This window comes from Arachis hypogaea, chromosome 3 (assembly GCF_003086295.3).
Source record: "Arachis hypogaea cultivar Tifrunner chromosome 3, arahy.Tifrunner.gnm2.J5K5, whole genome shotgun sequence".
Classification (NCBI taxonomy): Eukaryota; Viridiplantae; Streptophyta; class Magnoliopsida; order Fabales; family Fabaceae; genus Arachis; species Arachis hypogaea.
Genome location: NC_092038.1, coordinates 132,621,910 through 132,635,067, shown reverse-complemented (window position 1 = coordinate 132,635,067; position 13,158 = coordinate 132,621,910). Strand labels below are relative to the sequence as shown.

The 13,158-nt window shown below is 34.1% G+C and overlaps 3 protein-coding genes across 3 annotated transcripts; 1 reads left to right on the top strand and 2 right to left on the bottom strand.

The window, feature by feature from the left end:
• Positions 1–2,078: 2,078 nt before the first annotated feature.
• Positions 2,079–3,897, top strand: LOC112791756 (tryptophan aminotransferase-related protein 1-like). Its single transcript, XM_025834709.3, has 5 exons — positions 2,079–2,288; positions 2,396–2,699; positions 2,781–3,043; positions 3,161–3,462; positions 3,569–3,897. The coding sequence occupies exons 1-5, from the start codon at positions 2,167–2,169 to the stop codon at positions 3,760–3,762; spliced, it is 1,185 nt and encodes a 394-aa protein (XP_025690494.1). The 5' UTR covers positions 2,079–2,166; the 3' UTR covers positions 3,763–3,897.
• A 233-nt stretch (positions 3,898–4,130) lies between these two features.
• LOC112791755 (AP-1 complex subunit mu-2) lies at positions 4,131–8,292 on the bottom strand. Its single transcript, XM_025834708.3, has 11 exons — positions 7,769–8,292; positions 7,324–7,470; positions 7,145–7,207; positions 6,851–7,027; positions 6,647–6,750; positions 6,146–6,253; positions 5,917–6,013; positions 5,717–5,814; positions 5,398–5,539; positions 5,189–5,311; positions 4,131–4,660 (listed from the first exon to the last, which is right to left on the bottom strand). The coding sequence occupies exons 1-11, from the start codon at positions 7,895–7,897 to the stop codon at positions 4,562–4,564; spliced, it is 1,287 nt and encodes a 428-aa protein (XP_025690493.1). The 5' UTR covers positions 7,898–8,292; the 3' UTR covers positions 4,131–4,561.
• Positions 8,293–8,714: 422 nt separating this feature from the next.
• On the bottom strand, positions 8,715–11,761 carry LOC112791754 (lysM domain receptor-like kinase 3; the record flags this gene model as incomplete). Its single annotated transcript, XM_025834707.3, has 9 exons — positions 8,715–9,095; positions 9,162–9,303; positions 9,395–9,492; positions 9,585–9,736; positions 9,946–10,051; positions 10,140–10,229; positions 10,317–10,456; positions 10,533–10,739; positions 11,086–11,761. Coding segments are annotated over 9 exons (1,875 nt in total), but the record flags the coding sequence as incomplete, so codon positions are not given.
• Between the last annotated feature and the right edge of the window lie 1,397 nt (positions 11,762–13,158).

The window sequence follows — 13,158 nt, the reverse complement described above, 5'->3', positions numbered from 1 at the left end:
CAATAATTATAAATACTAAATAAAATAAATTTTATTTTTTTCTTTCCTAACATTACCAAAATAAAAATAATTCAAATCAATATGCCAAACTAATTAACATATAGTGATATAGAAGTTTATTAATTCCTTAAATCAATTAAGGACAATAGTAACATCGCCCAATCCTTCACGATTTGCTTTGTTCATATAACCAAATCTATTATCTATAACCTATTTCATAAAGAGTTCTATTTTAAGAGTTCAAATCAATATGCCAAACTAATTAATATATGGAAGTTTATAAATTCAATAAATCAATTAAGGACAATAGTAACATCACCGAATCCTTCATGATATGCTTTGTTCATATAACCGAATCATTTATATATAACCTATTTCCATAGAGTTTTATTTTAACGGTTATCTAAAATATTTTATATAATCATTTAATTATATTATTTTTTAGATAATTATTCAACACACAATGTAAAAAGGTAATTACTTTATATATATATATATATATATATATATATTCTATACATTGTATTAAAATTAAAGCTAGAAAAATAAAAAATAGCCTAAACTTACTTTATCTAACATGTATTAATTATAGTAATAATTAATAAATATTAAGTAAGATCAATTTAGATTATTTTGATTGATATTTTTTGTCTCAAATATTATTGTAAAATTAAATTCATTTCCCTAAAACGTGTTACCAAATCTAGTCAATTAAAATGCATACATTTATAGAAGAAATTTCATTTAATTATCAGTTTTGCTGTATATGCAATGCTTTTTGCCATGACTTGTCTAGATTCATCACCAAACCTTAAATATGATATACACTAATAAATAAATTTGTATCTTGAATAATATATAGCTAAGTTACAACTTTTAATTTGGTCAAAATTAAATAAGTTAGCTTAATTTAAAATTTTGTACTTAGTCAAAGAACAACTTAATCATGTGGTGAAAATAAATTATGCATGATGATAAAGTTAATTTAACAAAACTGTATAAGATGACAAGTTCATAAAATGATTGAATAAGTCGTAATCTATATGTTTTTCATATTACTATTTTTAGCAAATTATATATAAGTAGTTAAAATATTTGTTAATATATACTATGTTTTGCATAAAATTAGTGATTGAAAATTAGAAAAAAATTTGTAAAACTTTTTTATATTGTAATTTCTTTATATGAATTTTCATAATATGTAAAAGAGTATCGTAGATTTTGCTATGTATATTGGGAGATTATAATCATTACCATTTAGTCATACTATTTTCATTATTATCTAAACTATTTGGTTCAATTTCATTAATTTCTTGTCTACAAATTTTAGTTGTTTTATTCTATTTAATTAACTTGGATATCCAACATGGTGTAATGTATCATTAACTAAGGGTATTCAAATTCAAACCATCTAAATTAAATCGCTCATCCAATCTAATTTAAATAAAAAAATTATTTAAAATCGTATTAATTTAAATTTGATTGGATTTTATTTTTGATAAACTGCATAGATTGAATTAAATTTCGGATCTACTTTTCCAAATTAATCCGATCTAAGTCAATATAAATCGCACAATATAATAATATTTATTTTATTATATTTAAAATTTCCTTTATAATATATTTAATTTGTTATACATTTTATCTTATTATTATTATTATTATTATTATTATTATTATTATTATTATTATTTAATGAAAATTTTATAAATTTAAAATGAGATTTGATATTAAGACTTTGTTAGTTTTATAGTTTATTTAATTTACAAAAATATAAATTTAATTCAAATCATTTAAAATTGGATTAAATTGTCTAGAAAAAATCATTTAATCTAAACTGCATTGCAAATAAAATTAGAGTTTGAATTAGATAAATTTTTTACATAAAATCGATTTAAACGCATCGCGAACATCCTGCGGCTAACCATTTTGAGTTTTGGCTTATCTTGTAGCCAGTACACGTTGTCTTAGCCTCATGGATAAAATATGTAACCAAGATTTTTTTTTCCTTGTTTTTCAAGAACGTTACCAAGATTCCAAACATGTATATATGTAAGCAAATCACAGACATAATGAACGAGTGAGGCTGCCATTATTATTGTAACAAGGGAAATAAATAAACGATAAGCACATTCCAATTAACACAAGTAGTATTCACTATTCAGTATGGTTACTCTACAAGGCGAGGCTTCTGATCCTGCCAACCAAAATTGGTTGCCTTGTGCCAATGTTACAATCCCAAACCCTCTCATCACAGGCTCATCCAACCTTATTCTTCGCCTTGAAATGTTAGCTTCTTGCATTTTTCTTTGATAGATAGCCTTGTGTGTTTGTGTTTCATTAGAATTTTCGAGAACATGTTTTAATTATGTGATGTACTATTGTGAATTAACAGGGGTGACCCAAAATTGTTTGTACCGTATTGGAAGATGATGAGTGACAAGTGCAGCGTGGTGATTGAAGGGTGGAAGTTCATGAGCCATGAGAGTGACGCCAGCAATGTGTGCCAATACATGTTACCGGAACTGGGAGACGCCATTAAAAGGATACACAGTTTGGTTCATAACGCTGCCATTCAAGATAAGCACATCATCGTGGGAACCGGTTCCACCCAGCTTTTCCATGCTGCATGGTTTGCCCTCTCCTCTTCGGATTCCGTTCGCCCCATTAACATCGTTAGCGCTGCTCCCTTCTATTCGGTGAGCTCTTGTTCACTAATAATCCCTTGTACCCCAAAACGTTTCTCCATCAACTTAGTTTTATGGTTAATGAATTTGCAGCTTTACCTTGATGGGGTTAAAGCGTTGCGTTCAGGGCTGTACCAATGGGCAGGTGATGCTGCCACGTACGATAAAGATGAACCATATATTGAGATGGTGACCTCACAGAACAACCCTGTTGTGAGGTCTGCGTCTCAAGGGAAGCTGATTCACGATGTGGCATATTATTGGCCCCAATACACTCCCATTATTCACCATGCTGATCATGATCTTATGCTCTTCACATTCTCCAAATGCACTGGCCATGCTGGTTCACGTATTGGGTCAGCACTCGGCAGCACCACCTTTTCATTATAAAGTCTAAACGATTGTATGTGTTTGTTTATATGCCTACATTAATAATTGATTTTTTCTTTTTTCTTTTTTGGGGGGCTCTGAAGGTGGGCTATTGTGAAGGACATTGAAGTGGCCAAGAAGATGGTACACTTCATTCAAGTAAGCACCATTGGTGTGTCAAAAGAATCTCAAATTCGAGCAGCTAAGATACTAGGAGTGGTATGTGATAGTTACCAAAGTTTGGGACCCAAAGGATCTGAACACTTCTTTGATTATGGTAAACGCCTCCTGAGGGAAAGGTGGGATAGAATGAGGCAAGTAATTGGGCAATGTGAAGTGTTCACTGTGGCCAAACCCTCTAGTGCCTACTGTAACTTCACTAAGGAATCATTTGAAACAAACTCTGGTACGTTCTTCACTGCTTAGAGCTTTCTCCTTTTCCCTATTCAATTACTTCTTAGTGCTTATACAATGATTATAATGTAAATATATTTGCTTTCCAATTCCTACAGCCTTTGCGTGGGTGAAATGCGAGGGAGGCATAGAAGATTGTGGAACATATCTGAAGAACTTGGGAATACTTGCGAGACCAGGGAGGCTATTCGGTGTCGGTCCGGAGTTTGCTAGGATTAGCATGTTGAGTACGAACGATGAGTTCGATGAGCTGTTGACTAGGTTGTTAAATGCTAGAAGGGAATATAATTAGATGAGTGGAAATGGTGGTTAATAAGATTTTAAAACATGGGCATGGATCCAGTAATAAAGAATAAGATCATGTTTATATCTTTATCATTGTCTGCGAATGTAATACCCCTTTCAATAAAGTGGACATGAAAATAGACATTGTCTTGTTACTGTTAATTTTGAGCATTTAAGGATCCAAATCCAAATATATTGACATTATTTTTCGTCTTGACAAAGGAAATACAAACGCAACAGAGTACAGACATTCAATAATTGATGCTGAGCACACTTTGACGTAGCTCTACACGAATAGGACTCGAATCAAAATGCAACGCCGTCTTTTGATCCGAAAAAAAATTTTAATCAATAAAAAATTGTACACCCACGGGCTGGCCAATCATTTTCCTTTCTGTAACTGGTCTCTATAAGTCATTTACTTGGTGGTAATACAAAATCCGGCCAAAATAACCCCTCAAAAATGTAAACCAAATTACAATTTGATGACAGAAAAAAAAATTGGAAAGATTGTGAATACAGAGATGCAAATTTAAAAAAAAAAATTCTCAATCGAAAATGGGTTGACCAAAAGACTATTCTGGCTTAACCCTTGGGAATTCATGATTTTCAGTTGACAAGAACTTTCTAGACAATGAGCAACTTATATGCTGCCAGAACAGCTATCATCAACAGAAAGATGGTTCACCAAATAAATTCTAATTACTCTTAATACTCTTTTCCTCAATCCACCAGTTTGAAGCCATTAATCATTGAATGATACAATTATTTGGTGAATTTCAAACACCAAATGGGGAAACCGGATCTCATATAAGCCTCAATTCATACTCGCCCGCCATTGTTATGTATCTCACCCATGGAAGAGCCTGGTACCCGCTTTTCTCAATTATCTTCAAATATCTTACCTACAAACCAAAATATTTACATGTCAATTACTTCCTCGACCAAAATAATCAAAGCTTCAGTTAACTTTAAAAGAACATAAATGAAAAAAGAAAAGATGTCAAAAACAGATGAAGCTGATGCTGATTTTACTTCTGGCAGACATAATCTAAAGCATTTCAAATAAACTCCAGCACAAAATCATTAAGAATGAAAAATGTATAAAATTGTATTAGTTTATGGTTCTGTTAAAAATCCTTACTTTCATTCCTAATTATTTACTAATCCAATATCATAGATGAACCCTTCTCATGACCTAAATATCAGCTCAATTATGAAAACAAAACAAATTATAATAAATTCATGCAGCTCACAAATCACCCCTCATGTCAGAATGAAACAAGAGAGATAAGTTCAAGCAGTAAACTAAAAGGGCAAATAGAGAGAACAGGTTCAAATATCCATCCACCGATTCTAAAATAATGAAAACTGGTGTAACTAACTAATAAAAATCAGGATATAAGAAAAATCTTCTGGATATGTAGCATTACCTGTATCCCTGAAACAGTAAAGTATGGTATCTCAAATTTTACACGTATAGGAGCTTTTCGCTCAGGAGTTGCTTCCTCGTCTGTTATACTGGGAAGACGGAACTCTGCTCTTAACATGTACTCCTGAATGTATCAAACAACAGAACCAAATCCATTAATCACAATTCAATTAAGGTGCCAATTTAATGCCATTTCCAAGTGGTTTATACCTTGCCCCCAGGAAACGATCTTATTTTCCAAATTAATGCATCTTTTTCGGGTGCATAGGATGCAGATCCCATTGAGGTTCGAACATTTGGATTGGTTGCATCGGCAGGTACAGGCAGCTCAATCTCTACATTTGTGGCAGTGCTGAAAAAATTGGATTCTATGAGTGCTTGTGGAAGTAAAGAAATTTATCGTGATCTTAAATCTAGAGCAAAGTAGCAAATTATCTCATGTTACATAAATTTAAGATCAGTGGATCTCCCATCTTCTATCGAAAAAAAGAGAAGCAGGAGGAGTAAGACGATCAAATAATATCAGTACCTACGTTCCTTAAATTGACTCCTAGCTTTTACCATAATCTCAATCCGGCTTTTTGAATGCCTTTCAACTTGTGCTTCCACCCAAATTAAGGGTTTAACCTGAAACCAAGTATGTTAGCATCAACTGAGACTTCAAAATTATTTCATGCATGTATGTCTACCCATCAAACATAAACTATTACATATTTAGAGAAGAAGAACCTGTGTACTGAGTCTATATGTCATCAAATCAAATGATCCATCAGGTGGTATAAAGGATATTGTTCGATCATTTTCAAATCGAGCCAAACGAACACACCTGCATCAAATGCCAGCATATCATTTTAAAAGAACCATAAGAAGATAGAAACATGTTTGCACAAAGTCTATAGAAATCTGCATCATAAAAGACTGATCAGTTTATATAGCTAAAAGAATTAAGAACACATACTGATGAAATTTGATATCTTCCAAGTCAATCGCTTTTCCCTTGGTTGCTCTACCTTGTGCCTCTAATAATACTCTATCATTTAAACCAAGTTTGCACTCCGGCATACCACTGTATTAAATAAGCAAAAAGTTGAGTTCTCAGATAAATATTCACGAAGAGGTATGCTTAGGTTAGGTATACAGAAACTTCAGTGTGTAAAGTCTCTCTTCGGAATCAATTGCAACTCTAAAAGTAGAATCCCATGAGTAAAGTTTTTGGATCAACATTAAAAATATCTACTGGCGTAAGGTTTAACACCTGCTCCTAAGAAAGCATTAAAAGTATTGTATGAATGAAGCAATCAAAGCATGGATAATTAGTAACAAAAGAAAACAACATATTCAAATTGTTAACTGATTCAACCATTTGCCTTTCTCAAATTGTGGCTAGGCCATATTGCTAACGTATACCTACTTCACCAGTAACCAATCTTAATTAATATCTTCAGAGCCAAAAACAAACCTCAAATATGTTCTCATCTTCAGAGCCCCAACAACGTCAGATCTAATTATTTGTCCATTGCTATTGACAAGTATGTTAACACTCTCCACAACATCCAAGAAAACCTAAACAAATGAAAGAAATATAACAATAGTCATTGATGACTCAAATAAAAAAATTACAATTCAAAATGATCCACATATAATATAGCTTTCATAACGCAACCTCATTCTTCTTGTAGTTTATTCCTTCACTGCGCCAAGACACAGCATTTGTTACAGCCATGGGGGGTCTCTGCGTAACTTCCATTCTATAAGCATCCGTTTTGATAAATTCGCTAAGAATCTTTGCCTCGGTATATTGTGGGTAACCAAAGTCCATAATTTCATCAAGTAATTCGTACTGCCAAGGAAACAATAACTCAGCACTGTTGCTTATCTTCTTTATAACAAACGAAAAACCTAAACAAAAGAATGCAATTGACAAATTACTGAATCCAAAGCTACACTGGCACTTTACCACAACAACAAAGTTATCCCTAAGAGACTCCTCTTCCAGTTCTTCAAAATAATGTTTAAACACCTGCCAGAGACACGGATGATCCAAATCAATCACTAGAGCTTAAACTACACAAAACTCAATTTCTAAACCATGGCAATCCAAAATATTCAAAATCATAACTACGCAGTGACACTCACATCAACTACACGATGCAGGAAGAAAAGAAGGCTAGCGGCATTGCAATTTTGCCTTGTTGCTGTCATGACGTAAACATTGCTATGTTGTACGAACATGTAGGTCACACCATTATCATACACAACTGGATCTTGAGACTGCGGATCCCCCTATACCACAATTTCCAAAAACAACAAATTAGGGGGCAAAAAACAAACTGAAAGCTGCAAATTCTCCATTACATCACCGCCTCAAGCAACATAAAACTTAGCCAAATCTTAACACTCAGATGAGCAACCGCATAACAGAAACAAACGAATAAATTCAAATTAAAAATTAATAACATTGGATTGTTGAAAAGAGGACCGATAAACAGGTCAAGAGAATTGAGCTGCTACTTGTGAGCTAAATTTCTCGTTATGCAATTAGAAAGAGATAGTGATGAGAAGAAAGAGAAGGATTAAGTACCTCTTTCTCGATGAGCTTGGTGAAGAAGCGTTCGGCCTCGACGGCAGAGACGTCACCGCGGTAGTCGCGCCAAATGAGGACGCGGCCTTTGATGTCGAGCAGGAAGAGAGCAGAGGCTGCCCCTGCCATTTGTAGATCGGATCGGAATTAGGATCCGAATCAGAACCAGATCGGGATCTGGATCAGATCAAGAGTTCTGAAGAGGAGGAAGAATAAGCGCTTAGGGTTCAGCGAGGCATGTTTGGAAGCTGAACCATAGAGAGAAAGAGAGAGAGAGAGAGAGAGAAAGAGAGAGAGAGGAAGAAATGATTCCTTGTGTCTTGTGTTTGTGTGCAGTTACAGGTTGGAGCTTCGTCTTCGGGTTGATGTCTGTCTCTCTTTCTTGCAATGGCTAGAGCTGAGGAACATGTTACCTTGGGTTGAAAATTGAAATGAATTGAAAGTGCTATAGCCTATACGCATGGACCCCAACGACGCCGTCTTGAGACTAAAACAAACTCATCAAACGAAAAATACAAAACGCCATGTCGTTTCCTTTATATGAGTAATATTTATTTATTTTTAATTTATTTGTAATTACTAATTAGTCCAAATAGATTGTCAAATTTTTTATATTTTTAATAATATGATTTGAAAATTAAAAAAAAATTGAGGAAAATTCCTTTCATGTTTTACTTGCATTCCAAGCTTCTCTAACTCTCTTGTGTCTTCATAGTTTATTGATTTTCTTTTTTACATTTTTAGATAGTAATTCACAGGTGAAAACTCAGATACAGTCGACTTTATGTGAAGTTGATAACTGAGAGTCGTTAGATAATTTGACTAATTTGATTAAATTTTCATCTAATGGCTCTTAACTATTAACTTCACGTGAAGTCGATTACTCCTGAGTAAGAGTCAAGCAGTGTCATAGTGATACACATATACTGATATCTGTATTGTTTTTTGTTTAGCTATCAATATGTTCATCTGTTTCTTGTCATATAAAATAATTTGCTTATACATGTAAACCATAATAAGATCAATAATTACAAGAGAAAGAGAGTGAGTTGTGTTGTGTTGTTCATCTTCCAGTAAAGACACCACTGAAGACTTGGCTGTTTCCACCAAGTGATGCTTCCCATTCTATGGAGTTCATCACTATCTGTGACAGTGCTCCAACCAAGTCCCTCATTTCAGGCCTTTCTACTGGATCTTCTTGCAAGCACCGACCTGCTATCTCTGCTACCTTCAACACGTATTCAATGGGATAGTTTCCTTCAAGGTTCTTATCTATCACATCTTCTAGACCATTCTCTGCCTCTGCATCTTGGAATATTTGATGTACCTGATGAAGAAAAAAAGCCTCACGCGTTTGAAATACTGCTAAATGATCATATCAACATACACTTACAAGTGAAATAAGTGATTTCATTTTGGTGCCTTCTTCGTTGTTGTCCCGAAACAGTGCACGTTTCCCTGTTATCAGTTCTGCTAGAACCACTCCAAATGCAAACACATCGGTTTTTGGGGTCACCTGAAGCTCCTTCACAGATCTTAAACAACAAGGTTGGTTAAAACTTGAAATTGTATGCAACAAGACCCTAGTTATGGTTGAAAAGCAATTAGGCATGGCATCAAGCTTACTCGGGTGGAAGGTATCCTGGTGTTCCAACAAGCCTTGTTGCTATGAAATTTTCATCATTGCTTCTGTCCACCAGCATTGCAAGTCCAAAATCTGCTACCTGAATATCATATCATATCAAATATCACATGTAACAGAAACAGTGACAACTATGAAGCACACAGAATATTATTTCTTGTGATGAGTTGTAACCTTAGCTCTGAGCTTCTGATCAACAAGAATATTGCTAGTCTTTATGTCGCGATGCACATATCGAGCTTTTGTATGATCATGTATGTATTCAATACCTCTTGCTGCATCGAGTGCAATATGAACCCTTGCATTCCAAGAAAGAGGTTGGTGCCCTGCTCCATTACCAATTTACCATGCTTTAGATTTCTTCACACAATGCTTAATTTCATGTTGTACTACTTAAGGTAGTATAGTATTTTCATAATAAGTACAATATTATCATTATGTAATGCTGCCAAGTCTGCTGTTATATGGCATTTTCAAACAAGTCTCTTATGCTTTAATTATATCCCAACAAAGAGATCTTGGAGCCAAAATATACCTTGCTCTAATGGATCATGAATATGTTCACTGAGAGATCCATTTGAAACATACTCATACACCAAATAGAGGTGATCTTCTCCTCTGGCATATCCTAATAGCTCCACCTGCCAGTTATTTACTTATTTATATATATATGTAACTAAAATTGGATGATTTTGCATGTCAAAGAACACTTGAGAGCTATTTGCTTACAATGTTGATATGATGGATTTTACACAAGGCCTTGAGTTCCGTATAGAATTCCTTAGTCTTATTAGACCTCATCTTTTTCACAGCAACCTCCTGCAAGGAAATTATAATTCTCTAAGTTAGCACATTGATTAATGTATTATTCTGGCCCATTGAAGAACTGAAGGTGGATTTGCATACCTTCTGCTCTAAGATTCCAAAATAAACACTCCCATATCCGCCAACTCCGATTTTTCGAGCTTCATCAAAGTTATTTGTAGCCTCTTCTATCTCCTCAAGACCATATATCAGTGGCCTTTCTGATTCAATTTGCATTACATCTGCACCAATGTTTTAGTCTCCTTATTCATGTTTGAACAATAAACCTTTTGTTTCCAAATACACTTGCTAAATTACCTCCCATATATTCTTTGAAAAGGATGGAGTTATGCAAGGTAATATTTCTGTTGACAAATGATCTTTTAGAGACAACTGTGGAATCATTTCTGGTGATTTGATGGACTCTCCTTCTCCAAAGAATTATGAGAATGGTGATAATGATAACTGAAAGTAACAGCACTCCCACGACGATACCAACTATCATTGGCCAGTTCCGTTTCGTTTCTGCCAAAGAAAGACCAAGTGGCAAAACTAGTTGAATTAGCCATTTTAGCTATGAGAAGCATTATCAGATGAGGTGGAAATAGATCAATAACAAAAGACTTGTCATTCATATTTCAAATTAGGAGGAGACAAAAAAATGTAAAAACTATTGTAACATCCGACCATGGCGCCTATAACGGCTGCAACTCCTTATTCTAGATGCAGTTCCAACAAGCAATAAGAAAATAAAGCTACTTCTTTGCTAACAACTGAAGTGTAAAACATTTATAAATATAACTCAGTGCACAATTTAACAAAAGTAATCATGGACCTAGCTAGGACTTGAGTTTGATCTGAGACAACTTACTTTCTGTGGGTTGTGGAGGAACCCCATGAACCCCATTCAATTCCAAAGGAACAAAGAGCACCCAACCAATATCTATGAAACCAGGTTTCTGAGCTAGAATCTTGTTCATTCTCAGGAAGGCAGGCAGGGTAGCATTAAGCAAAAGGGAAATTGTTTCTGGTGTATCATTCTGCTGCACTGTATATGTGACAACCCTTTGACCCTCATCCTCGGAACACCCACATGGAATGTCTATTTCTAGATCTTCGCCTGGAATTAAACTTTGGGTGATCAGCATGGCTTGTCCACTGTAAACAGAAGCTGATATGTCCACAAAGATGTCACCATGCTTCACATTTTTGTAGGTTGTATGATAGAAATACCCGCTGAGGTTTTGTGTGTTCTTGCAAGAACAAGGAACTGTTATGAGGTAATCTTGCCTTGTTCCATACTTAATAGGCTTGATTTGTGAAGAGTTAACAGAGTAATAAAATGCAATTTCTTCAAGGCTGTAATCATCATGAGTTATGTGGTAGAGTGAGGCAGTGCATGTATTGGCAGCCTCTACAGAGCAACTTAGCGGGTCCATGTATGTTGTTTTCATTGAAACACGAAATGCAGAGACTCTGATAGAAGATGAAGTTGCCATAAGAGAGAAGAGAAGACAAAGAAGATTATTGAGAGAAGAAGCCATGGTTGTTTAACTTTCTTTGTGATCATTGAGTGAAATCATTATGAACACAAACATCCTTAGGTTCCTAGAATGATGTAATCCGTGACCCTTTGTCTTATAGTTTTGAAATTTATTTCAAACTCAGCATTAGTCAGCGATAACAATAACGATTAGAATAGAGTAGAGTCAACCATTTTGTTATTCCAGAAGTGTGTAGATTTAGGATTAGGACTATGTCACCCTGGAATTTGCAAAGTACTGCTCGATGTTTACAATTCTAAGCCGGCATCGATAGTGCCAACAAGTGTCATGATACCATGGCCACAACGGCAGTTTTATTTTTACTTCTATCTTTTCCATGCAAGTTGCTTGATTCTTTTTCCATTAATTAGTGCCACCTGAATCTTGTGTTGTTAAATTGAAAATAAATATTTTATTTGATATGTATGTAAAATTGGCCATGCACTAATGAGGTTGGAATTCGACATGTAATGATCTAAGAAATCACGAAGACTTGTTGAATAATATGCTCAACAAAAGTGCCATACACATCTCGCAGAAGTTACTCTGAAACTATAACTTGGATATTCTCATGCTTATGCAGAGAAGTTACAACTGGTCAGAAGTATCTGTAGTTATATTTAGTTATTAGAAGAAAATAATTTCTATTAGGGTTCTATTGTATTTTCCTTAATTATTAGAATTCTCTCTGTATTTAGTATCAGAATAAAGGGTCGGAATTATTTCGCGAAGTACACTAAACATGCTAGTGCTACCCTAACGCAAACGGATTTACAAACTAAAACCAAATATTCCTTCCACCTTTCTTTCCAACTAGCAGAGCAACCCGTGCATTCGCACGACAACATATATTATTGTTTAGATTTAGAAAGAAAAAAAGCTAAATCTTTTTATTTTTAAGTTATTACCACAAAAAAAAACTAAATCTTTCCATGTCTAAATATTATTAAGCTATAATATTATTAAAAAACAATCTTTTGTTTGAATTTTATTTTTATTATCCATGTAAAAATTATTTCTGGTCACAAATCAAACATTGAGTACATAATTATTAAAGAGAAGTCGCTGATATCTATTAAAAAACAAAGTTAGTACAAAATTATCAGAGAGAAGTGGTTAACCTCTATTATGAGACAAAGTTTGTCAAAAAGTTCAAACAATTTTAGAACATTACACAATTAATCAAAATAGACCACATACTTTAACCACTGCATTCATCCATGTACTCGTTAAAATGACAATTCAAAGATTTTCCAAACATAAAGATCTAGCGGAGGCATAATGATCCTAGGGTTGTGTCTTCAACTTTATCTGAGTCATTTGAAATTTTGATGTTACAGTAATTGTTGTCTTCGTCAAGCTGAAAGAATTGAATGAATTAATACAATAAAAATCATATG

What these genes read in the sequence shown, in the direction of transcription:
- LOC112791756 (XM_025834709.3), top strand. Translation starts at nt 2,167, where the DNA reads ATGGTTACTCTACAAGGCGAGGCTTCTGATCCTGCCAACCAAAATTGG. An exon ending in CTTATTCTTCGCCTTGAAAT is followed by an intron (nt 2,289 to 2,395) that starts GTTAGCTTCTTG and finishes GTGAATTAACAG; the next exon opens with GGGTGACCCAAAATTGTTTG. An exon ending in CATGCTGGTTCACGTATTGG is followed by an intron (nt 3,044 to 3,160) that starts GTCAGCACTCGG and finishes GGGGCTCTGAAG; the next exon opens with GTGGGCTATTGTGAAGGACA.
- LOC112791755 (XM_025834708.3), bottom strand. Translation starts at nt 7,897, where the DNA reads ATGGCAGGGGCAGCCTCTGCTCTCTTCCTGCTCGACATCAAAGGCCGC. An exon ending in TAAACTACAAGAAGAATGAG is followed by an intron (nt 6,751 to 6,850) that starts GTTGCGTTATGA and finishes TCATTTGTTTAG; the next exon opens with GTTTTCTTGGATGTTGTGGA. An exon ending in AGTCAATTTAAGGAACGTAG is followed by an intron (nt 5,540 to 5,716) that starts GTACTGATATTA and finishes CAATTTTTTCAG; the next exon opens with CACTGCCACAAATGTAGAGA.